General features: G+C 41.5%; 1 protein-coding gene across 2 annotated transcripts; it reads left to right on the top strand.

The window, feature by feature from the left end:
• The first annotated feature begins 616 nt into the window (after positions 1-616).
• On the top strand, positions 617-23,001 carry UBASH3A (ubiquitin associated and SH3 domain containing A). Of its 2 annotated transcripts, none has more exons than XR_014563297.1 (14): positions 617-1,053; positions 4,165-4,218; positions 6,064-6,250; positions 6,801-6,999; positions 7,453-7,622; positions 10,070-10,278; positions 11,156-11,261; positions 12,311-12,419; positions 13,223-13,345; positions 14,471-14,563; positions 15,926-16,070; positions 18,072-18,189; positions 18,798-18,904; positions 20,236-20,375. XR_014563297.1 is itself a non-coding variant. In XM_083734837.1 (14 exons), exons 1-14 carry the CDS (start codon positions 941-943, stop codon positions 20,371-20,373), a joined length of 1,860 nt encoding a protein of 619 aa, XP_083590963.1. In that variant the 5' UTR covers positions 620-940; the 3' UTR covers positions 20,374-23,001. The 2 variants fall into 2 exon arrangements, 1 of the variants encoding a protein (XP_083590963.1); XM_083734837.1 differs by having other exon boundaries at positions 620-1,053; positions 18,072-18,178; positions 20,236-23,001.
• Positions 23,002-23,206: the final 205 nt, after the last annotated feature.

Below are 23,206 nucleotides of genomic sequence, written 5' to 3'. Positions count from 1 at the left end.
CCTAAATCTTGTGGCTCTAAGTGCCTTAAGAACCATTTCCCCCATATGTAACCTCTTGCATGGTCCACTACATATCTGAGACTGTGCTCCATTTGACCCTCCTAAATGAAATTATTTGGGTAGGCATCTTTTGGTTCTCTTTTGTGGCACAAGCTCTGTAGAATGTGCCTCCCCATCCTGTCCCAAAGGACAACCTATATGCATCTGCTTAGCATAGAAGGCTTTGGGCCTAATAAATCTCTTATTATTTGTTTTTCTTCATTTGTTTTCTTGCTCTATGGCTTGGAGAATCACTTTTTTTAAAAAAAAATGTGGTTTTGAAGTGTGCTTTGCTTATCTTTGGTTAATTGCTTTGTGTTTTTATTGTTTAATTTGGTTGTTCCTAAGACTGCTTTGTTTCCACCTTTGAGAAAAGTGGGGTACAAATTTGGGTAGGTATTCAACTAAATTTAACTCATAGTAGACCCATATAACTTAGTAATTAATTTCAATAGGTCTATTCTAAATAAAAAGTATTGGAATACCACCCATTTAAATAAAACAAGCAATTAATATCTCATTAGGCCTCCAAACAAACATCCAACACTAGAATACCATTAATGTTGACTCAGTATTCCTTTGGAGTAAAAATAAATTATGACCCAAAAAATGTTGATATAGTTAGTTTATATATGTCACAGAATTACATATAGCACTGCAGTATATAGACATTTGCAGCTCACATGGGACCTGTCCTGTGTGTTGTATTCAGTTTTTCCCTTCCAGCCTACTTACAGTAGTAATTGTAAGAGCCACAACATGCTGCAAAAACAGGATATCAGCTTGTGTCAAAAAGATCGGAGGAGGTTTTGAGGTTTTGATTTTTATCTGCAGACTCTGCCTCCCCACTTTTTCTCTCTGTGTTTGTCTTACATGCATTCCCCAAAGAGAAAGAGAAGAGATGGCAGAGGCAGAGACACCACTCTACGCCAAGATCTTGAACAAGTACAAAAACAGGACGACCCAGTCCTTACTGGAGCCTCTTTTGGCCGCTGAGTTCCCTGTACACACAGCGTGAGTACCTCTGGAGTTACATTGCCATAAAGCCCTCTCTGATCTGTTTGCAAAGTTTAATCTGTAAGCTAAAAGGCTGTGTGGAGCCATCAACATCACAGAACATCCCCTTCTGTATTGCAGCAAGCTCGGCTCTTGGGTTGGGTATCACAAGAGACTTATGGGTATGCTTAGATTTTCTTCAGCCAAACCTGTTGAAGGAGATTATTTGACATAGTTTTACCAAAAAGTCATGATGTACTGTATTGACCAGTACGTTGCCCCTGCATATTGTTCCACATTTGCCATGGCAAGAGCTGTAAGGGAGCCTGAAACCCCAGAATAGTTGGGGGGTGTTTTTGTTTTTGTTTTTATATTGTGATTTTATGTTGTGAATTGCCCTGAGACCTGTGGGTATAGGGCTGTATACTACAATTACTACTACTAATAATAAATGCACTATGAAATAAATGACTCCTGTGGAGAATCTCAGCTCCCAGGGTGCGTAATAATAATGCTAATAGTAATAACTCAAACATTTATAATTTATGTGGCACCTGCAGCTAAGCTCTCGGCACAATGTTTTAAAAAGATAGGCCTTCCATAGTGCCTTGATGGGAAGCAATGAGCTCCCTAATCTAACTCATGGTGCTTAGTCACATCTCGTGGTGGCATTTTGAGGGAGGCCTGGATGGAGATAGCTTCTTCACAAGCTGGAGCAGTAACTATTTTTGCGGTGACACTTGAACGCTGAGATGGATGGAACAGCAGAAAGCACAGAGCACCTTGCAAAGGACTATGGCGGGCATGTGATGCACACACAGTGGTACCTCGGGTTACAAACACTTCGGGTTACAAATGCTTCAGGTTACAAACTCCACTAACTCAGAAGTAGTACCTCAGGTTACAAACTTTGCCGCAGGATGAGAATGGAAATCGTGCACCAGTGGTGCGGCAGCAGCAGGAGGCCCCATTAGCTAAAGTGGTACCTCAGGTTAAGAATGGTTTCAGGTTAAGAACGGACCTCCAGAGTGAATTAAGTTCATAACCCGAAGTACCACTGTAAGTCCATGTTGCTCACTTGAGAGAGGATAGAAATGTTTAGGGGAGTATACCATGCAATTCACTTTTTTTTATTATGATAGCAGCAGCCAGGCAATATGTTTCCGAATTCTGGTTCCCAAAAGAGATCTGTGTGTCAGAGTAGCTCAGATTGAATGCCCCATTTGCTTGCTTTTATTCTTTCCTGTTGTACTGCCTATATTTATATGCTGTCTTTCTGCCAAAGCACTCAAGATGGCTTACAGTTTGAAACAATGGCTTGTGATTTGAAAGACGTGAGAAAAGGGAACAGGAAAAGAAGTTACACACATTCTGAAGTTACACACTCAGGATTTTCTTCTGATCTCTTTTGAAACTTTGTGTCTCTAGTACTTGGGTTGCTGTGCTTATTTCTCATATGAATGGGGTTGTAAAACATGAGCAGTGTTTTTACAAGCAGTGTTTTGCATACACAACATCCAACATGGAAACATTTTGCAGGCTTGCCACTTTTCAGTGATCCTGGTATGGTGTCTGTAATGGTCATCTGGCACGCAGAAATTAATCAGGTTAAATATTTCAGGGAGGTAAAGTGATGGAGAAAGCTTCGCCAGTTTAATGTCTTCATGTCAGGCTGCTTTTAAAGTCACAGGAACAAAATCATGAAGAGAGGAAAGAGGATGAGACCCAAAAGAGTGGGTGTAACATTTAAGCATAAAAGGCTGCAACATTTAGTGGATTCAAAAATCTTCACATAGATTTAAAAGTTTCCCCAGTTAAACAGGAAATAGATTTTTAAACTTGAACTATTTTTAACTTCATTGCTTACCAAAGTAAACCACAACAGCACAGGAGATGGAGATTGTACCCGAGAAGAGGCACTCCCCTTTCCCTGTCATGTCTGCCTCTTTTAACCAAAACAATGGGTGCTTCTTTCTTCATAATGATAGTTGAGTCATTGACAAATTTGTGAGAATGAAAGTATTATCGACTAGGGGTGAATGAACGGGTCAATTTCGATTTTCTAAGTTTCTCATTTTTCCAATCTTATATTCAGTTCTCCACATTTCTGCTGCAATCTGCAATTATTATTTGCCCCCCCCAAAAAAAAAATCCTAATGAATACTCTTTAGCATTTTACGGTGGTTTTCTAATAAACACATGTTTGTATATAGTTTTGATTAATATATACATTTTTGCAAGCCATTTTTCCGAACAGAAAGCATTTTTGTTATTTTTCACTAATGTATGTGGGTTGGTTGGTTGGTTGGTTGGTTGGTTTTTGCACATTCCTCCCTATTGTATGCATTTTAGTACATATTATTTAGCTGGAGAACTTAATTGTAAAATTCTGGGAACTATGAATTTTGAGAGATACCTGTGTTTCAGATTCTGTATTGGTTCGAAAAGTGCAAATTAGCTCATCTCTTATTAAAACATGAATGAATTGGATTTCTCATCCATCTCTATTATCAATTCACGAGGCCATTCTCAACCTCCTGTCAGTCCAGCTGCCAAGGCCACATGCACACAACTTCTCTGTCTCAGCAAAAGCCGTATTTAACCATTGTAAGCTTCTCTGTGACTAGGGATGGGGAATATGTGGCTCCCAAGATGTTGTTGGACTACAACTCAATTTTGCTTGAGCATTACCCATGCTGGCTGGGGCAGATGGGAGTCAGAGTCCTACAAAATCTGGAGGCCTACAAAAGCACACCTTTCTGCTGCTGTTATCCCATTTTTGCTCATCATGTCTGTTTGGGGGTTTGCTGAATCTCATGGTTCTTTGTGTCTGGCAGGGTTGGGATAGCAAAACTGATCAGTTAATGAATCAAAACCCATTATGCCCAATCAACTACAATTTCTTTATTCAGGTGAAAGTCCTGGTGTTTGGAAAGTGGAAAATCTAACAACTTGTTAAAACGCAAGATAGGCAGCCATATTCTTGGTTTCAGAATCTAAATTTAGCCGATGTAGTAAGTCATTATGTTCAGAAAACTTTCCCACAGCCAAATACCAGAAGTGCAGCATACTGTTCAAGTGTGATTGTGGCTTTGTTTTCACATAGTGGGTTCATTGTACTTTCCTCAGGCTAAAAGCTTTGGCAGCTACTGGGCAAAAGTCAGCAGAAGATGCCGCAAAGTGGTGAGTGTGCAAAAGTTGTACTTCTCAATGACATGAATTAGAAGGTATTGCTCCATCTTTTGCGGGGGGGGGGGGTGTTTCCCCATAACACTGTATTTGACTTTGTAGGAAATGATGCTACAAAATCGCAGCAAACTCAAATATACATTTCAGCAATGGAATGAGAAAATTCAGTATGGCAGCATGTTAGATTTGCTAATAATAATGATGATAATAATAGTAAATTTTATTTATACCCCGCCCTCCCCGGCCACAGCCGGACTCAGGGCGGCTAACACCAGTAAAATTACAGTAAAAACATAATAGGGGAAAAAAACAATTTAAAATACAGGTTAAAATGCAATTTAAAATGCAGCCTCATTTTAAAAGTAGCCCATAGATCAAAATCATAAGGGGAGGGAAACATAAGGGTCAGACTGAGTCCAAACCAAAGGCAAGGCGGAACAGCTCTGTCTTGCAGGCCCTGTGGAAAGATGTCAAGTCCCGCAGGGCCCTAGTCTCTTGAGACAGAGCATTCCACCAAGTCGGGGCCAGTACTGAAAAGGCCCTGGCCCTAGTTGAGACCAATCTAACCACCTTATGACATGGGACCTCCAAAATGTTGTCATTTGTGGACCTTAATCCCCTGGCCCTGAGCCTTCTTCCCTTGGGGATTCCCCAGCTGGTGCCTCCCACCAGTCCTCTGCAACCAGGCAGTGAATGACTATGGTGGCTGGCCTGTTAGGACAAATGGTGCTCTGCTCCACCAGCCTCAATCAGTTCCAGCCAGCAGTACAACCTCTTTTAGGATGGCAGACACCACTCCATCCTGCAATGAAATGTTTACCACACCCTGAGCCCAACTAGTCTTCACCATGTCTGCTGAAAAAAGAAACTGGTGGGGAGTTTCTCCACCACTTTAAGATCACATCCTTCCTTTCTTCTTTGGCAATCGCTCATAGCCGAGTAAGATTGTCTTCCATAAATATGGTTTTAAAAGTGAGTCCATAAGTGACTGTGAGGCCAATTCTGGACCCACACATCCTTCCACAGTGGGAACATAGGTTTCCAGGCAGGAGTTGATCATGGTGAGGGTTTGTCAAGCGTGCCTTCTTCTTAGCACATTTCTCCCTTTCGTCCTGAGTTCGAACATCTTCAAAACCCATGACACCTTTGGTAAAGGCTGTTCTCTAACTGGAGCACTCGCAGGCCACTGTTTCCCAGTTGTTGGTGTTTATACTACATTTTTAAATATTTGCCTTGAGAGAGTCTTTGAACCTCTTTTGTTGACCACCAGCATTACGCTTACCATTTTAAAGTTCGGAATAGAGTAGTTGCTTTGGAAGACAATAATCAGGCATCCACACAACATGACCAGTCCTACGAAGTTGATGTTGAAGAATCATTGCTTTGATACTGGTGATCTTTGCTTCTTCCAGTACACTGGCATTAGTTCGCCTGTCTTCCCAAGTGATGTGTAAAATTTTTCGGCGACATCGTTAATGGGATCTTTCAAGGAGTTGGAGATGTAGTTTACTGCTCATAGAGCTACAGTTCTCAGCAATATTAAAAAATTATGGTTTCCAGGATTTGGGGGTGGGGAGCCATAGTGTGAGTGCGACCTGTATGTTAAAAATGCCCTGCATCAGGTCCGGCACATACACGAGGAGAGGTGAAGCAGCTGCCTCAGGCAGCAGAAGCCCCCAAGGCAGTATACCTGCAATTACTGCCAGAGACGTGGTGGAGGCATCTGTGCCAATTTCTGGTGAGATCACTTTGTACCACCATGCAGCCTATGTACATAAAGTGTGAACCAGCTCTTGCAGAAGACCGTCATAAGTTTATAACTTCATCTCTACATTGTAGGTTGCATTCTCACTGCAATGATCCCTCACTGGAAGACCCAATCCCTCAGGAATATGCCCTCTATTTGTGCCCAACGGGTGCTTTGAATGACACACTGATGGAATTTTGGAAAGAAAGCAAAAACCAATGTGGGAAAAACAAAGCCCATGAAGTTTTCCCACACATCACACTTTCTGAATTCTTTACGGTGAGTGAACAAAGTATTTATTGTGATGACAATGACTGAAGTCTCTCAATTTAAGCCAAGGGTCAGCCCCAGTACCTATTTGCAGTGCTTGCCATTTTTTATTCCATCCATTTTTACTTGGTTGTGTGCCTTGTTCTCATCATCTTAAGTGTGTCATTCCATCTATTTCAGGAATGAGTGTTGTTGCTTGCTTAGCCAAAAAATACCACCAATTTACAAGAGGAAGGTATCAGACAACCTGGGGAAGCTCCAAAATTTACAGAAGTGCCAAAAGAAAAAGAAAAAACCCTTTGGGTGGGGGACTCTAAAGGGCGGGGGCTAAAACTGGCTAATATGGAATTAGCATACTCAGTGACCCTGAAAGGTCAACTGAACATTTTGAGAGCGTGTGGGAAAGCAGGTGGGTGGGTGACCATAATGGAGTATTTTGGAAGAGGAAATGGCTGGCTGAAACACATCACTGCAGAGTTTTGATGCAGATCTCACTTGTAAATGGTGCCTGTGGCAAGGGGGTCCATTGAAAGCCTGTAACTGGTGGGTTTTATTTCAGTGTGAAGACCAAAAAGTTGATGGCTTGTACGAAGCCTTGAAAAGAGCAGGCGACAGGTTTTCTGGTTACTTCCCGGCAATCATTTCCTTATCACTACACTCCTCCAGCACTTACATTGGCTTCTTCGTTAGCGACGGCCCTGCAAATGTCCTCAAGTCATTTGCTGCAGCTTTTGCTTCGGAGGCTATCGTCTTAGCAGGTAACTACTTTGACAAACTCGTTGTCACTGTTGAGATTTTCCCTGTTTCGTGTTGGCACACATAAGGAGAGAAGCTGCCCTCTCCATTTCAGTTTCACGAAAAGTTCTGCATGAGTTTGCATATTGTATAGGTCGTCTTGACATCAAGCAGCATCAGGAACCCCCTTCTTGTGTGTAGCTTTGTGAGTGCACTGGAGCCTGCAGGTGTGTAACTGCTTGTGTGTACTAAGGCTGCAATTCTACCCACTTACCTGGAAGTAAATCCCATTGAATTCAGTGGGTAGACACCCATAGGATTGCACCATAAATTGGAGCTATAATGCATTATTTTTTTTAACTGACTTTTTTCAGCATAGTAAAAAAAAATTATAGAATACAACTCTGGGAATAATAGAATGAAAACCAATTTCATCCTTCAATACTATTTGACAATTGTTGTTGTTGTTGTTGTAGATTGCTGTGTAAAACCTTCAACAAAGCAGCTCCATCTTACATTGGCCAACAAATTTTACCCTCACCATCAAAAGACTTTGGAACAACTGGCGAAATCAGTCAATTCTAAGCAAAGCTGCCAGTGGACAGCAGTTCTGTATTCCAGAGATATGCGCTTTGTACATTATCAGGTGTGTACACTACAAGATACTGAGGATGTGCACTGACCACAAGGTTTTCCTTATATCTGTATCTGTAGTTTTGGAAAGTAGCTTGATCTGTTTTGGATCCTCTCTGTGTCTTTCCAGTTCAATTCATTATTTGGAATCAAATTAGATCTGTTAAAAACAAAGTCCTACTATGACCCCCAATTCAATATTATGGGGTATCTGAAAATGGCTCTACTCCCCATCCCCCAATCACAGAAGTGGGTGAAATTTGCAGGCACAGCAACCCTTTTTGAGTGGGTTAATTGTAGGCAGATATGTTCAGGGGTTTGATTCAAAGCACCTCTAAAGTTTAAATTTTTTAACAATAGAAAAGTGTATAACTTTTTTATTTTCTGTTAGTAGTGGATGGAATTTGCCAGCAATGTTGCCCCATCTGAGGAGATGACACTTGCTGAATTTCAGATTAATAGCTGCAGTTGTCCTCCTGCAAGTGCAGGCTTTACTCTTTCAGGGTGGGTACTAAAGGAATAATAGGATGTAGAGATGAGAAAGGGGCATGGATCCCCAGGAAAGACTAGGTTGGGTAAAGTGCAATCCCTCAGGAAGGACTCTGTTATTCCAAGAGGAAGGAACTGTTTTGTTTATTATTACGTTAAGTATTTTGAGTTTTTATACTATAAGCTGCCCTGTGGTCCTTGGACGAAGGGTGGTATATAAATTAAGTAAATAAATAAATAAGGCTTGTTGGTGGGGGATGGGCTTCTGACACAAACCCTAGGATTTGGAGTGAGATATCTCTATTTACTTGCATAAATCCACATGAAACACAAACAGTGTTTAATTCCCTCTTCCACATTGCTGTGATTTGAATGTCTGGGGGAAATAATTCACTGTGTTTAAAAGCTAGACCTGTCCATCAAAATGAACTATCTGTCACCTCTCCAACCCATCTCCTCCCCTCTCAAGCTCTGGACATTTCCCTAGTTTTGATTTTCATGTGCACTTTTGGATAGCTGAAGCCATCTGGAAGCTTAAAGAGTCCCTGAGTTAAAAGTGTGGTTCAACTCAGAAATGTGAGAAGACTCTCTGAATAAATTAACACCCATACTAGATACCTTACTCTTTGAAATTGGAAAAAACTTTCTGTTGGTGTATAGTTGGTTAGATATAGAGTGCTCACCTTCGTGATAAGCTTTTGGCAATGCATCACTTTATTTTCATTCACGAAAAGGAAATGTATCCTTTCTTTTAGTCTGGCTATGTGGCATTCTACTCTGAAAAGTCATTTTGCATGCCAAGAATTTTCTTGGAGAGACCCAGATCCCTTGCACAAAAGAGAGGCCTCGGACTCCAAAATTTCCCTGGTTTTGCTAACAATGTTTATGCCAGGGTTTCTCAGACCACTGATAGATATAGCACTAGGGGTAGGTGAAAATTTCAGTTCAGTTCACATTTAAGGGAATTTACACACAATGTGTGAACCACAACACAAATTTGCCCTTCTCTGAATTTTGCAGTGCAGTTCTCCAGCCAATTAAAGTGTACAAAATGCATATGTGTGTGTGTGTAAATGTGTATATTAGTGAAGGTAACATGCAAAAAACAACTACATTGTATTAGGGGAAATTGCTTTTAAAACTGATTTATTAAGCAAATGTGTGAAAATCTGTGTATTCTAGGAGAATATTGCACTAAATTGCTGGTGAATTTTCATGAGTACTTTAAAAAAAAATACTAATTAATATTGAAATGTGGGGAATTGAACTTAGTATTGGAAAAGTGTGAAACTGAGATAAATAAAAAATGACATATTCACCCATCCCTAGTTTTTTGTTGTTTTTTTACTCCCACCCGTTTTTCTGAATTAAAGCTGCACTTGAGGCTTATACCAAAAAAAGATCTATTTTTAGTGTGCATTGAGTGAATATACAGAGAAGAATATATGAAAGGCAGAAGAAGGTTGCTGAGTGGGGTAGAACCTCTATGTTAGCTTCCTGGCAAATGGATCATTGGAAAGGGGTCAGGTGTCAGAGAGGTCAGTACAGTGCAAATGCCCTGACACAGGAACTAGATTGGTTCTGTCAGTGCATTTGCACTGCACCAACTACCTCAGCCCTCTCCGGTCCAAGAAACAACAGTGACCCACCAGCTAGTGCAGCGGTTTCATCCTTCTTGGTGAGTTGCTCAGCTGAAAAAGGCTTTTAACCTATTTTGTGATAAGCAGCTGTTTTCCATGACACATCATGCTAACATAATCAGATAATCGCAGTTATACCATGAACAGTAAAGCATGTGAGCTTCTCTTTCATTGAGCCCTAAGGTTTCTCCTGTTGCAAATATAAACTGATTCAATGTCTCAAATAAAGTTGAAGCAGATGTCAGCAATGTCTCTGCTTTTCCTGGATCTGACAAAACGTCTCTCACATTATTGTTCTCCTCTTTAAAAAATAATAATCAAATTCTCTTAGCTTTTGAGGGCCCTGTTCCAGTATAAGCCTCAGAACATTGATGAACTGATGCTGAATGTTGGGGATCTGGTTTATGTTGACCGGGCAAAGCAAACAGAAGTTTGTGAAGGCTGGGTGATTGGCATCTCCCACAGAACTGGGTGCCGGGGATTTGTTCCTGAAAATTACACAGAAAAAGCCAACGAGTCAGATACCTGGGTCAAACACAGGTTAGTATTACTGAGCTTCAGATTTTTTTGTGGCTTCAGATTTTTCTATGTGCAAACTATTCCATATCATTCTCCAATTGTATAAGAGTTGAGTTGTATTACCCTTCACTTTTAGTTATTAAATCAACCCTGTGCAGACTGATCACTGTATAATAGACAGTAATGTAGTGTGCCAGCTTCCATAGTGTTAGGTACCATATATAGATAAGTTTCAGACTGAGTAGTTCTCTTCATTTGGCTGAGATGGATTTAAATGGTGATTTAGACCACAGTTTAGACCATTGGGTAGGGTTTATTTCATATCCTATGTCATACATTGTCTTTCTAAGTGCTCTAGAAATTATCAAGTATCATCTTTCAAGGTGCCTTAGAAGCTAGCATTCTTTCAAGATGTTTGGAAGACTAACCTTGTCTTACTAAGCACTCTAGAGGCTAGCATTATCTTTCTCAGACCTAGACACTAACACAGTCTTTCTAACAAGGTCCTTCTAATGGCTTGTTTTTCTCCCACACTCAGCTAGAATATTTGTAAATAAACATATGTCACACAACCACCATACAAAAAAAGTGGCACTTTAAGAGGCTGCCCTCTTTACCATGTAAGAAAATTGGGAGCACAATATAGCAAATATCCCTGGAAATATACATTGGCTATTTTCATAGATTATCTGTTTTTACAATCTGCCATATTGTCATTTAGAGAACTATTGTGGGCTCCACCTTCTTTGCAGAGATCAGTGGGTTTGGTCAGCCTGGAGGTGGTCTAAATGTCACATAGTGTGGACTTTATGTTTGGTTTCAAAAAGAAGCATGAGCCTGGATTTCTCCACTATTTTATTATCCCTCTCAGTCATTGGCATGCAACTTTCTTTTACAGAGAATATATGTTCACTCTGCATTCTAAGGATAAAAATGAGTCTTGCAATAAACTGAAAAACCCAAATCCTTTGCCAAGAAATGCAGGCAAAACACTTCCTCTTCAGGTAACTGGCTTTTGAATGTCTTCATCCCATGGAGTATGCATAAATGCTAGTGTAAGAAAAGCTGCTGTACAAACTAGGTTTGCGCAAGTAACACTTTATACAGTTTTGGGGTTTCACCATCACATGAAGTGTAACATTAAGAAACCTGCCTAGGCAGAAGGATATCTGTTTTCAAAAGTGAACCAGTTTTCAAAACCTTGGGGAAGAGATAGGGGACCTGTGGCCCTATGGGTGCTGTTGGACCTCAATTCCCATCACCCCAGACAGCATGGCTGATGGTCAGGGGTGATGGGAGCTGTAGTTCAGCATCTGGAGAGTCACAGGCTTCCTATCCCTGCCTCAGGCCTCTCTTATGCATTATATTCAGATCTCCACAAGGCAAACAGTTATTGTAGTCGGCGTGCGAAAGCATGTTGCTTTAATAGACTGTTTTATACTCCTAGACTATGTCGTCTTTTGGTGGATTTATCATAAAAGCAACCCTAAATTCAGAATGGAGAAGAATCGGCATTGTGAGAATCTCAACTATCCAGCATATCTAGCTATGTTACAACCACTAGCCGTGATAGCTAAATGTGAACATCCATGTTCAGAGACAGCATGCATCTCACCCTATTTGTGAGCCTCTTAGAAGCAGCTGGTTAAATTCTGCTGGGGACAAAATGTGGTTCCCCCCAGATGTTGTTGGACTCCAACTACCATCAACCAAAACCAGCATGGCCAATGGCCAGGAATGATGAGAGTTGTATTCCCCAGCAACTAGAGGCCCACAGATTCCCCAATCCTGCTACACTATATAAGCCAGACTTTGTTTTGATTTAACACGGAAATTCCTAGATTTTTACCACGATCTGAACTTGCACCATTTGTCCTAGTGACAAGAGTGTCAGTGTCACTGGTTGATGCACTTAAAACTTATAGAGGTGCCATTTTGTAGAGGCCATGCCAGTGCAGCATGGTGCGAATAATACTTCTGCTCACTTAAACTTCTGGTTATCTAAAAGTTTCTGTCATTTTAATGAGCAGAGTTGTAATGCAATTTCTTCCAGCTCCCTGGGAAAAGCACAGTCCCAAGAGGCCTCTTGATTATTCGCCACGGAGAAAGGGTAGATCAAGTGTTTGGGAAGTCTTGGCTCCAGCAGTGTTTTGATGCAGATGGTAAGTAGAAGGTTGGGGATCTGATACAGCAGATTTGACCTAAAGCAATGTATCATATTAACAGTAATGAACAAACAAAAATGATTAGCCCATCTGCTCCCTAGAAACCCTGTTAAGAATGGAAATGATCTCTTTGTGAGTTCCCAAGTTGCCTTGAGTCTGAAATGGGTTAATCATGAATTAATAAAGCAGCATTTTCAGGGGCTGTGCAACTTGTGCATCAGACTCTAAAATCAGTAAACGTAGGCTGATAGGGTCTGGAAATCAAGCCTTATGAGGAACAGTTGAAGGAGCTGGGTATTTTAGCCTGAGGCGATATCAGATAGCCATCTTCACATATCTAAAGTGCTGTCACATGGAAGATGGAGCAAGCTTGTTTTCTCCTGCTCCGGAGGGTAGGACTTGAACCAGTGGATTCAAGTTACAAGAAAGGAGATTCCGACTAAACATCGGGAACATTTTCCAACAGTGAGGGCTTTTCAACAATGGAATTGACTCCCTCAGAAGGTTGTGGACTCTCCTTCATTGGAGGTTTTTAAGCATAGGTAGAGTGGTCACCTGTCATGGATGCTTTAGTTGAGATTTGTGCATTGCAGGGGGTTAACCTAGATGGCGCTTGAGGTCTCATCCAACTCTACAATTCTATGACTCTATTGGATGGGTGGGGAATTGAGATTGTAGTAGTAGTGGCATTCTAAGGACAGCTAGGCCATAATGGATTAAAACCAACCTAAGAGAAATAAAATTAGATTTGCTGTGGATTTTCTGGCATTAGTTGTAAAAGCATTCTGAATTTGTTCCAGGAAAATATCACCGAGCTGACCTCAATTACCCCACCAGTCTACCAAATCGAAAAGATAGCATCAAGAACTTTGAATATGATCCTCCTTTATCATGTTGTGGTATTTTCCAGTCTAGACTAATAGGTAAGCTAAACAGAAGTTGGGACAACAGAAAGAAGGGCTTGGTGGTTCAGATTTTCCATAGTCAATCAGAGACCATGCTGGCAGTAGCTTTCCAGAACTGTAAGGTGGACGTGCTATCTCACCATGAAGGTATCCAGCCACAATGAGCTTGTCCACCATAACAGCGTTTAAGTCCAGTTCATACTGGATAACACAGGTGTCCTCAATCCATGATCTCATCCTCATTAATGACAGCAAAGTTTCTCACCAGAAAGTAGCATTACTTTCGTTTAACCAGAAGCCTGCATGAACCAAACTTTGGTCAAAACTTAAACAAGCAACTTCTTGGCAACACTGCCGAATGTATCTGGGTGCCTTTGCCAAACAGGTAGAAGATCTTGGTCACCGAGAAGGGTGTTACTCAGGGATGGCCAAAAATATATTGAGGGAAAGGACAAGATGTCCACCCCAATTCCAAACCTAAGTTCAACACTGGTGATGGGAAAGTGTTCTCCACTGTAACTGAAGGCTTCAAGCTAGCTAAAGCAAGCACAGGACCTGGCGTGGTACACACAGCTTTCTCCTCCAACTGAGGGAAATGGCTGGGGGGCTCAGGAGGAATGGCCTGGGGCTGCTGACCAGCTTTTAAGGCTGAGAATGACCACCTCATTCTATGTAATAATGGTAAGGGCAGCAATGAATTACTGGATAATATAGCAGTCTATGAAGTGCTTGTGTGGGTTATGTAACTTCCATTTAATTTTACTTTCAGCTTAATTTTGGAAGAGCAACAACATAGCAGCTCACAAGGGCTATAATGTGGGGTGACACTAGTAGAAAGACAAACAGTAGCTCAGTGTTAAACAGAAATAGGTGTGAATATATTCCAGGCAATACAATGGCACCCTTTACAGAATTGTTTAATGAGAATAATAAATTTTGACCCAATTTCCACAAAGACTCTAGTCTTCTTCATTGCTTCTTAATTCAGAAAGTATCCCTTGTGAGTCCATCCATTTCAATTGTATATTAGAACACAAAACAATACATATAGGAATGAAAGCCCCCACCCACAATCCATATGAACATACTTTGCACCCATATTTTCTTTTTGTGAAGGATTTTTTGGTGCTTCTTCATTCCCAGGAGAAGCCCTGCTTGAGAAGGAAGTGGTAGTTAGCTGTGTCTACTCTTCCCCAGCGCTACGCTGTATCCAAACTTCTCAGTATGTATTGGAAGGTAAGTGACCCTTTCTGACAGAAGGGATGTATGGAACTAATCAAGGCTGAAGTGGTGTGCTGGCATCTCAATTATTTCTAAGTGGAAGCATTTTCTCCGGGCCCGTTCTACCACTAGGCAAAGTTAGAAAGCCAGTTCAGGCAGTTGATTTGGTTGTTCTGTTAGGATGTATGCATACCATACATTATGGTTACCAGACGTCCCTGTTTTCTGGGGACAGTCCCCAGATTTACAAATATCTGTCCCCAGACAAAATCCGTCCCCAGAACGTCCCCGGATTTATATTTTAAGTGTTGTAGATTTATTAGTAGGGAATGAATGTTGTGTGATTGGTTCAATGGCACAAGACACATCATATGGGGATTTCTGGTGAGGCAAAATGGCGGGCGCCATGGCAGTGAGCAGCTCCTGAAGCCACCCAGAGCCAACTGCGCTACCAGGCTGGCTCTGGGCTGCTGAGACTGCTGCCGCCGTCACTGCCAAAGGGGAACCTGGGATGCCCTGTGCATCAACTGGGGGGACCGCTGACCCCCCCATGACCCAAATTGAGCCAGGAATGAGAGCGCCCGGCCACCCGGCCAACTGCCCAGTGGCGCTCCAGGGCCAGGAAAACCCCGGAGCTGACGCAGGGAGAAGGAGGAGAGGAGAAGGAGAAGGAAGAGAGAGAAAGAGGAAGGAGAAAAAAGAGGGGAGCCCAGACCTTGCTGTTGCTGAGGAGGAGAGGTAGGAGAGCACCGGGAGGGCAAGGACACGTGGCCGAGCCCAGGCCTGACCCGAGCCTACTCCACGGTGGCTAGCGCTCTAAGTGAGCAGGCCAGTGCCCAGATTAAGGCCGCGCAACAGAGGAGACCACAGAAGAGATTACTTCTTAATTTTTTAAAAAATAACTTTTTTTCTCTTTTATTAAAAAACTGTCCCTGGATTCTTTGAAAAAAATCTGGTAACCTTACCATACATATAAAGCACATTATGACGTTTTTTTCTACAAGCAAGTGGTATATAAATTTTATGAAATAAATAAAATAAATATTTTCCCCCAACAAATCCTGGGAACTGTTGTTTGTTAAGGGTGCTGGGAATTATGTACTGGGGGAAACTACATTTTTCAGGATTCTTTGAGTGTGCATGCAGCCTTAATTTTTTACTGTGACATTTTTACTGCTCCAGAGGGAGAATAGAGCTGTTTTTCTCAGAGAGAAACAGACAGACAAAATAATTAACCTCTGGGACATTACTTATTCCAGATCACACCACATAAGACTTTTCATAAAACTTTTTGAAATGTTTATTGAATGCAAAATTTGGTCTTAAACAGGTCCTATATGATTTTCTTTGTTATAATATTGGCTTTGATTTTTGCAGGGCTTCAACTGGAACAAAAAGCCAAGATTTGTATAGAACCTGGACTCTTTGAATGGACTAAATGGGAGATAAGCACAGTTGTTCCCTCTTTTATGACACAGAGAGAATTGACAGAGGCCAATTACAGTATAGATACCACATACAAGTAAGTGCTACAGTTACAGAAATCCAGTTAGCATATAATACTAAGCCAAACCATGGCTTAGCGCAAATGGGTAAATGTACAGGTTTCACTGTACTACTTGCCCCAGTCCTGCTGCTGCCAAGCTGCTCATGGCCAAGCCATGGTTTGGCTTAGCGTTCTGCCTGAACCTCCACCAGCCAAATCACGCAGCCAATACTCTCTCATGTATGTACTCTGAGGCAGACACGTAGACACAGGCACACTGTGTCCCCACTTCCCAGCTGCTTCATTCCCCCTTCCATTCATTGAATGATCAAACTGAAGATCAAGGAGGGGGTGATTTTCGTCCCCATCCAAGCACTGGGCCTTACTTATCCTAGCACTATGTGTACTTTCTATTATTTTCATTTTGCCACTGCTGCTAAAATTGGTAAGGTCTTCAGAGAGGCAAGAAAAAATGGCTCAGGGATCCAGATCAGACCCCCCCAAACTACCTTTGATCTAGGCTAGCTGCAGAATATATCAAAGTAAAGGTAACACATTTTAAAAAGAAATACATAACAAGCAAGTGTTTGGGAAGAATCAAGAGCAGTCGCTGCTAGTGCAATGATGGGTATTGGTGGAGATACTTTAGAAGCAAAGCAGCTTGGATTCTACATTTAATCACATTTCTGAACAATAATACCATATATTATAGGTACAAAAAGTTTGCACACTTTGTAAAAAGTAGTTATTCTTGCACTTTCATCAACCGTGCTTAGTCTTCTCTTTCTTAACCCTCTGTGGCAATGGAGTTCTGTGGTTCAGTGCAGTTTGCAAAACCTCAAACAGAACAGGAAACAATAACGAGCACAGGATCGATTGTAGCCTCGTAGCTTCCTCTTGGAGTCCTTTTGGCAAAAGGCTGCGGTGAATGATTCAACTGTGGAAATTGTTCAGCTGATAAAAAAAATGACTTGGGCTGACCATATGTGTGCTCTGGGAGGGGGTGGGAAAACAACTCTTATCTGTTTGTTGTATGACTCAGCACAGAACAACATCCTCAGCTTTAAAGGGAGTTGTTAGCAAAATCATCCCCCCCCCCCCTCTCCTTTTATCAAAAGTAGTTTTACGACAATGTGATTTTCCAACTCTGGGCACCTTGGAAGGATAGAAAATTAATTAATAAAACAAAATAATAAAATAAATAAATCTTATGGAGGGTTTTTTGGGGGGCAGGGGGTACAAATCCAAACAACTTCTATACTTCAATGACCTCAGGGCAGCATGTTTTGCTCATCAAATCCCATAAGGTTGCAAGGTCCAGCAAGGAAGGCTTGCTGGAAAAATACTTTTCTTTGTTGTTTGTTCCCCTTATCAAATCAACCCATTTATTACCACCAATAGACCAAAACACAGGAATCTCAGAGAAAAACAGATTCAAAAGGGTAACATAAAAACTATTATATAAAGCTACAATAATTTCAAGCTAGTCCCTGAAGATGCTGTTTCAGATGCTGGGTTTTTCTCTTGTTCTCACCACTACTGATAGAAATTTAGGCACTAACAACAATACCTTTGGGGGTTTTATCTTCCATCAAATCAATTACAAAACAGAAGGACATGTTCTATAGATTCTACCCCTTGATTATAAAGCGGCTTCCCTTTATAACTGCTGATCAGCTACATCAAGTCTCTTTCAAAGGTGATGAAAGTGCCACTTAAAGAAGGTTGCTGTCACTGCCAGTCAGCTTAGTAGCTACAGCAACCTCCTTTGACTTTTGGCAGGTATCATTCACCTGACATCATGATGACATCAGGTGAGTGGTTCTGCCTACCTGTCAAAGTTGTCCCATACAGGGTTGGGGAAGATAAGGATCTGGCCCACTGGTGAAATACGGTTCCCCACTCATGCTATAAATGAACAATTTCCTAAAACCATCAAGCAGGTTAAGTGATGGAGCCTGGAATGGCATTCAAATGTTCCAAGCCTAACATTTCCTTTGAGCCAACGAATGTTAACCAAGTGGATTTCGTTAACAGGTGTCATTTTCCTCTTTCTTCTCTGATGGCATCCGAAAGCTATGAGGACTATGTGAACAGATGCTCTGCAAGTATAAAACACATTGTCGGCTCCTGTGCAACCGAAGGTAACTCTATGGTAACTCTTGATTTCATTGCTTTGAATCTTCAAAGACAGAATCACAAGCACAAGTTTGCTATTTAAAAAATGCCTTTGTGGCAGCCAAAATATAGGTGGGCTAGAACATATGCAGGCCTGAAGGTTCCCAAGCACCACTAGTACTCCTTCAGGGGTGTGAAAACCCTACCAGATGAGCGGGGTATAAATAAATTATTATCATCATCATCATCATCTCAGTCTAAAGGCCGCATTCCTTTCTCAGCAACCTCTTCCAGGAGCCACATAACAATGGTGGGAGGGGCCAGAGGCAAAAATGAGCAGAGCAATGAATGTAAATTTTACCTTTCCACCGTAGGCTAGTTTCCACACACACTCCTCATACACCCCTCTTTAGTCTTCATCCAGGCAAGCAAGGGCCGTTGCTTGAACGCAAGGGCACATTCCAGCCTGGCAAAAGCACACAAAGAGGTGCAAAGTAGCGCAAGTGATATGGGTGGCTTGGGGAGAGTCCAAAGGGCTAGATAAAGAAATGTTGAAGGCTGCATTTGTCCTCCTGCAGCACTGAAGTTCCCCACCCCCGCACTACTTTAATAAACTATTCTAAGGAGATCCCTTTCTAACAATAGGCACCATCCTGGTTGTTGGCCACGGCTCATCTCTAGATTCCCTCACTCGACCATTACTGGGTCTTCCTGCCAGAAAGAGCGGTGACTTTCCCCAGTTCATTCGAAAGGTAAGGCTCTCTCTTATCTATTGCATTTATATCCCACCTTTTTATCCAAGGAGCTCAAGGTGGCATTTGTGGTTTTCCCTCCCCTCGTTTAATCCCTACAACAACCCTGTGAAGCAGGTTAGGTTGAGAGGCAGGGACTTGTCCAAGCTCACCCCGTGAGCTTCAAGGCCAAGTGGGGATCTGAACCCCAGTCTCCCAGGTCATTTCCCAACATTCCAACTACATTGGCTTTAAATAACTTGGTTCTTCAGGCTTGTTTGCCCCTATTATGTATGTGCATAATCATCAGAGATTAAACTTTTCTTGCCATAAGGACCTTATCTCAGTGGCAGAGAAACCCACCCCACCCACCACCCACCCCAAGATCCTGGAGAATCATTGCCAGTGAAAGTCAATAGTAGTGGGTTAGAAGAACCAGTGGTCTGATTCTGTACAAAGCAGTTTCCTGCCTTTCTGCTCTGCATTCACAATGTTCGCAAAATGTTCGCTCTTAGAAACAGAAGAAGCTGCCTTGTGCCAAATCATACTGGTTGCTCGCCTAGCAATATTTATTTTATTTTATTTTATTTATTTATTAAAATTTAGGCACCACTTGATTGTGAAAACAAAACAAAATCTCAAAGGGGTTTACAAAAAGATAAAACAATAAAATGGGGGGGAATTAATAACCGTACCTTACAAGTATTAAAACAGATTAAAATTACCTCAGCTTTCTAAGCATCTGTGTGGGCTTGTCTAATGAAGAATGCTTTTAGCAGGCACCAAAAGGAGTTCAGTGAAGGTGTCTGTTTAATGTCAATACGCAGGAAGTTCCAAAGGGCAGGTGCTGCAACACTAAACAATAAAGTTCTTACAAATGTGGAATGGGTATTATAAGGCACCTGTAGTGGTGCCATTTCTGTCGATCGAAGCAGTTGAGTGTACACATGTGGGTAACAAAACAACAGGATTTCAGGCAGAGGTCAGTCATTACCTTCGCTTGATACCTAATCCTTTTAATTTGCAGTCAAGTGAACTATGCTTTCCCCCTTTCCCTTGAAAATTACTAGAATTTGGCTGACAATATCCTTAGTGCTGTTAGTGAAGAAAGAGGGACCCACAGCATAATTATCAGATCCTCTGAGCCACCTGATGCTGCTTAAATAACCTTCACTCCTTCAAGCCCTTGTGAGCCATTATTTGTTGCTTTTAAACATCTCGAGTGACTTGCCCCTAACACTCTTGGATAATGAAAACTATTCAGTTACCTCGTGGTGGTGTTGGCTTATATGGGGTAACTTCCTTTCTTGCCCTAAAAAACCCCCATCTTGAAATCTTTTCTGCTTTACTAGATTCCTTCACTGGGCATGTGTTTCTGTGAAGAGCTTAAAGAAGAGAAGAAATGGCAAATGATGAAGCCACCAGTCAAGATGTTAACCCATGGAGCAAATGCTCCATTCAGTTGGAAGCACAACCTTCCAGATCATTAAGCAATGTTCACTCACTCTAATTGTGGATTTGTATTTTTCTGATTCAACAGAATCTCGCTGTTATTTCAAAACCTTGCTCTGCAGGCTGTTTCTTGGTCACAGCAAAATAATGGAATGGAACTTGGGAACTGGCTTTTACATTTTACGTGAAATGCATTTATGGTTTTTTGGTTTTGTTTCCGTCTTTCTTCAACAGAGAAATAAAATCTACACGTTTCAATTTTAAGTGCATTTCTACTGTAATAAAGAGGAGTGGAATTTCCTCTGATTCCCACACTTGCTTCCATCAAATAACTGCAGCAGTAATTAGATACGGGAACTGTTAAATGCCTTACAGTTCTTTTTATGAAGCAAGAATAAAAGTATTGCTGTTGCTGTTGCAAAAACTGTACATCACTGATAATATCAAGTTCACATTTCAGTTCCATATCTGCAAGTGATTTCTTAAGTTGGCATTTGTGTGATAAAATCATGACGACTATTTTAGATTCTGTCTTCACTTAAAATCTAAGATGAAGCACTCTGCACACAAACACACACCTTCTCACTTCCATCTATAGACAGCATGTCTTCTGCTGACAAAATTCCATCTTCCCCTAGTCTTCCTCTCCCTTTCTTGCTCTATCACAACAGCAGATGGGAGGTGTTCAGGACAGCTCCTGGCTAACAGTCACTTCAGAATATAGTGTGGATTGGGTCTGGCATATGATTGTTTGCTTTTAAAAGACTTAAGTGCCCTTGATCCACACACCTGTTTTATCCACTGTTGCAGGTCCATACACAATGGAGTCATGGGCAGTGGGGTCGAGGCATAATAAAGTTGCAATAACCACAAAACAACCAACTGGGATTTAAATAGGCCACAAATTTATTGATGACAGATGTCTGCAGGTTTTGGCATAAGCATTGGGTATGTATCCTGAGTCAACCAGCCCAGTTCATTATTTGGTTGTTTTAACCAAGGTTAAGGATTGCCCTATGATGTGCATTAAATCAAGACAACCCCTCCAAGGTCACCATTTTGGGGGTGCTATGGCCCATCAGCCACCTGTCTTGGGTATCCAGACAAAAGAACCTCTTTCTGGATCCCTTTAAGGGGATAACCAGATCCTTTGGAGGCGGGCTATCCCCTGTCCACTTAGACTAAGGAACCTGCCCAATGCTGATCTGCAACCTCCATTCTCCCCCAGCTGGCAGTAAGCAGTACTTGCCAATTGTAAAATAAGCTTGTGCAGGTTTTCAAAACACTAAAAAACCCTCCAAAACCAATTTACTGAGGGCAATAGTGGAATGAGTGTACACATTCTGGGCAACTACGCCTCTCTCAAGTTCTTAGACTACGGTGGAAAACCTGTAAGCCTTCAAATGTTGCTAGACTACAATGCCCATCATCCCAAACCATTGGCCAGGCTGGCTGGGGCTGATGGGAGGTTCCCCATTTTAGTCTTCAACAACACCTTTCTCATGTTACCCTCTGGGTGAAAGCTGTCTATCTCTCTTTCTTTTCTTTTTAACCTGCCTAGGGCTGCTCCCAGATGACCTGTTTACTGGACATTCATTCTGATTTGTTTATAGGAAGGTTATACAATGCTGCATCAAACAATCCCACACTTTTCAGTCCATTCCCCTATTAATTTCCTTTCTGCAAAAAGTCCAATTTTTTAAAGCAGGTTTGCTGCTCAAGATTCCAAGTTTACTTTTTTTGCATAAGCTGATTTTGCTGATATGCTCTTGAATCCCATTCACAAAATAGTGGCTGTGGAAGTGCCTTAGAATATTAGTAAAGAGGTTTCTGCTCTGCTGGTGGTTAGTATTTTAACCCTGGTCAGGTCAGAGAGAACTGCCAAAATATCTACACAGTGCCTCCTCTGTAAGGGCCCTGCACTTTCTCTCAACAAAGCATGCATCTTCTTTGGGGTTTTATAATCATGTTCTTCTGGAAAACCCTACAAGCGAGTATCTCACATATGCTTTATACATCATTTCTGAGAAGCAGACTATGGCCTCAGGGCTGGCTATGGCCTCATTTGGCTGCCAGAGATAGAACAAAAAATGGCACACACCCAAGGCAGAAAATCCCACAAGTGTCTCTCCCTGGGAGTATAAAGATACAATAATGAATTAAATAACTAACAGTTGCCTGCCCTTTCATTCCATCCAAACTCAGCTGCCGGAAGTGGCTGCCACACTTGGCCTGAATGAAATCAGGATTTGGGGCCATGAGCCATTGCATGAAAGTAGATTAAAATGCTGAGGACAAGCAGTCTGATCTATAGTCCTGAGGCACACCATAAAGGCGTGTCGGTAACTTTTTTGACTTTGGAATGATGACACCAGGTGCTGACAGAGGTTTGAATATTTGTTCTTAAATCTGCAATTTGAGAGTGCTTGTATAGCAAATCTAGGATGACATCTAGTGGACACACAAAAAATGAAAGCACTTGACATAACTGTTTGAAAACCTCATTTGGAATACACTTAGCTCATTGCAGCCAATCTGCAGAAATCTATTGGCAGCTCCGTGTAGCATGCTTTGTATCAAACATGTTTAAAAAAATATATATTTGCATTTACCATGTGTATTTTTTGTTATTTTTATTTTTTTCCTGATAAAAATGTAGTACATGAGTCAGTCTTCATTTATTTCTGAGTACCCTATTACAGCTAACAGGGCAGTTCCAAAGGAAAACTGTATGTGTTTTTAGTGGAGGAAAAGGGGGAATCCAAGCTTTATTGATTTAGTGGTTGGCATCCAAGTGTCTGGGCATGCCCAAGGTGCTGCCAGGTTTGAGGAGGGACCAGATGAAATGTTGTGGCATTTGCCCGTTCGTTT

This window comes from Podarcis gaigeae (assembly GCF_964106915.1).
Source record: "Podarcis gaigeae genome assembly, chromosome: 4".
Lineage (NCBI taxonomy): Eukaryota > Metazoa > Chordata > Lepidosauria > Squamata > Lacertidae > Podarcis > Podarcis gaigeae.
This window is presented reverse-complemented; position numbering and strand designations above follow the sequence as displayed.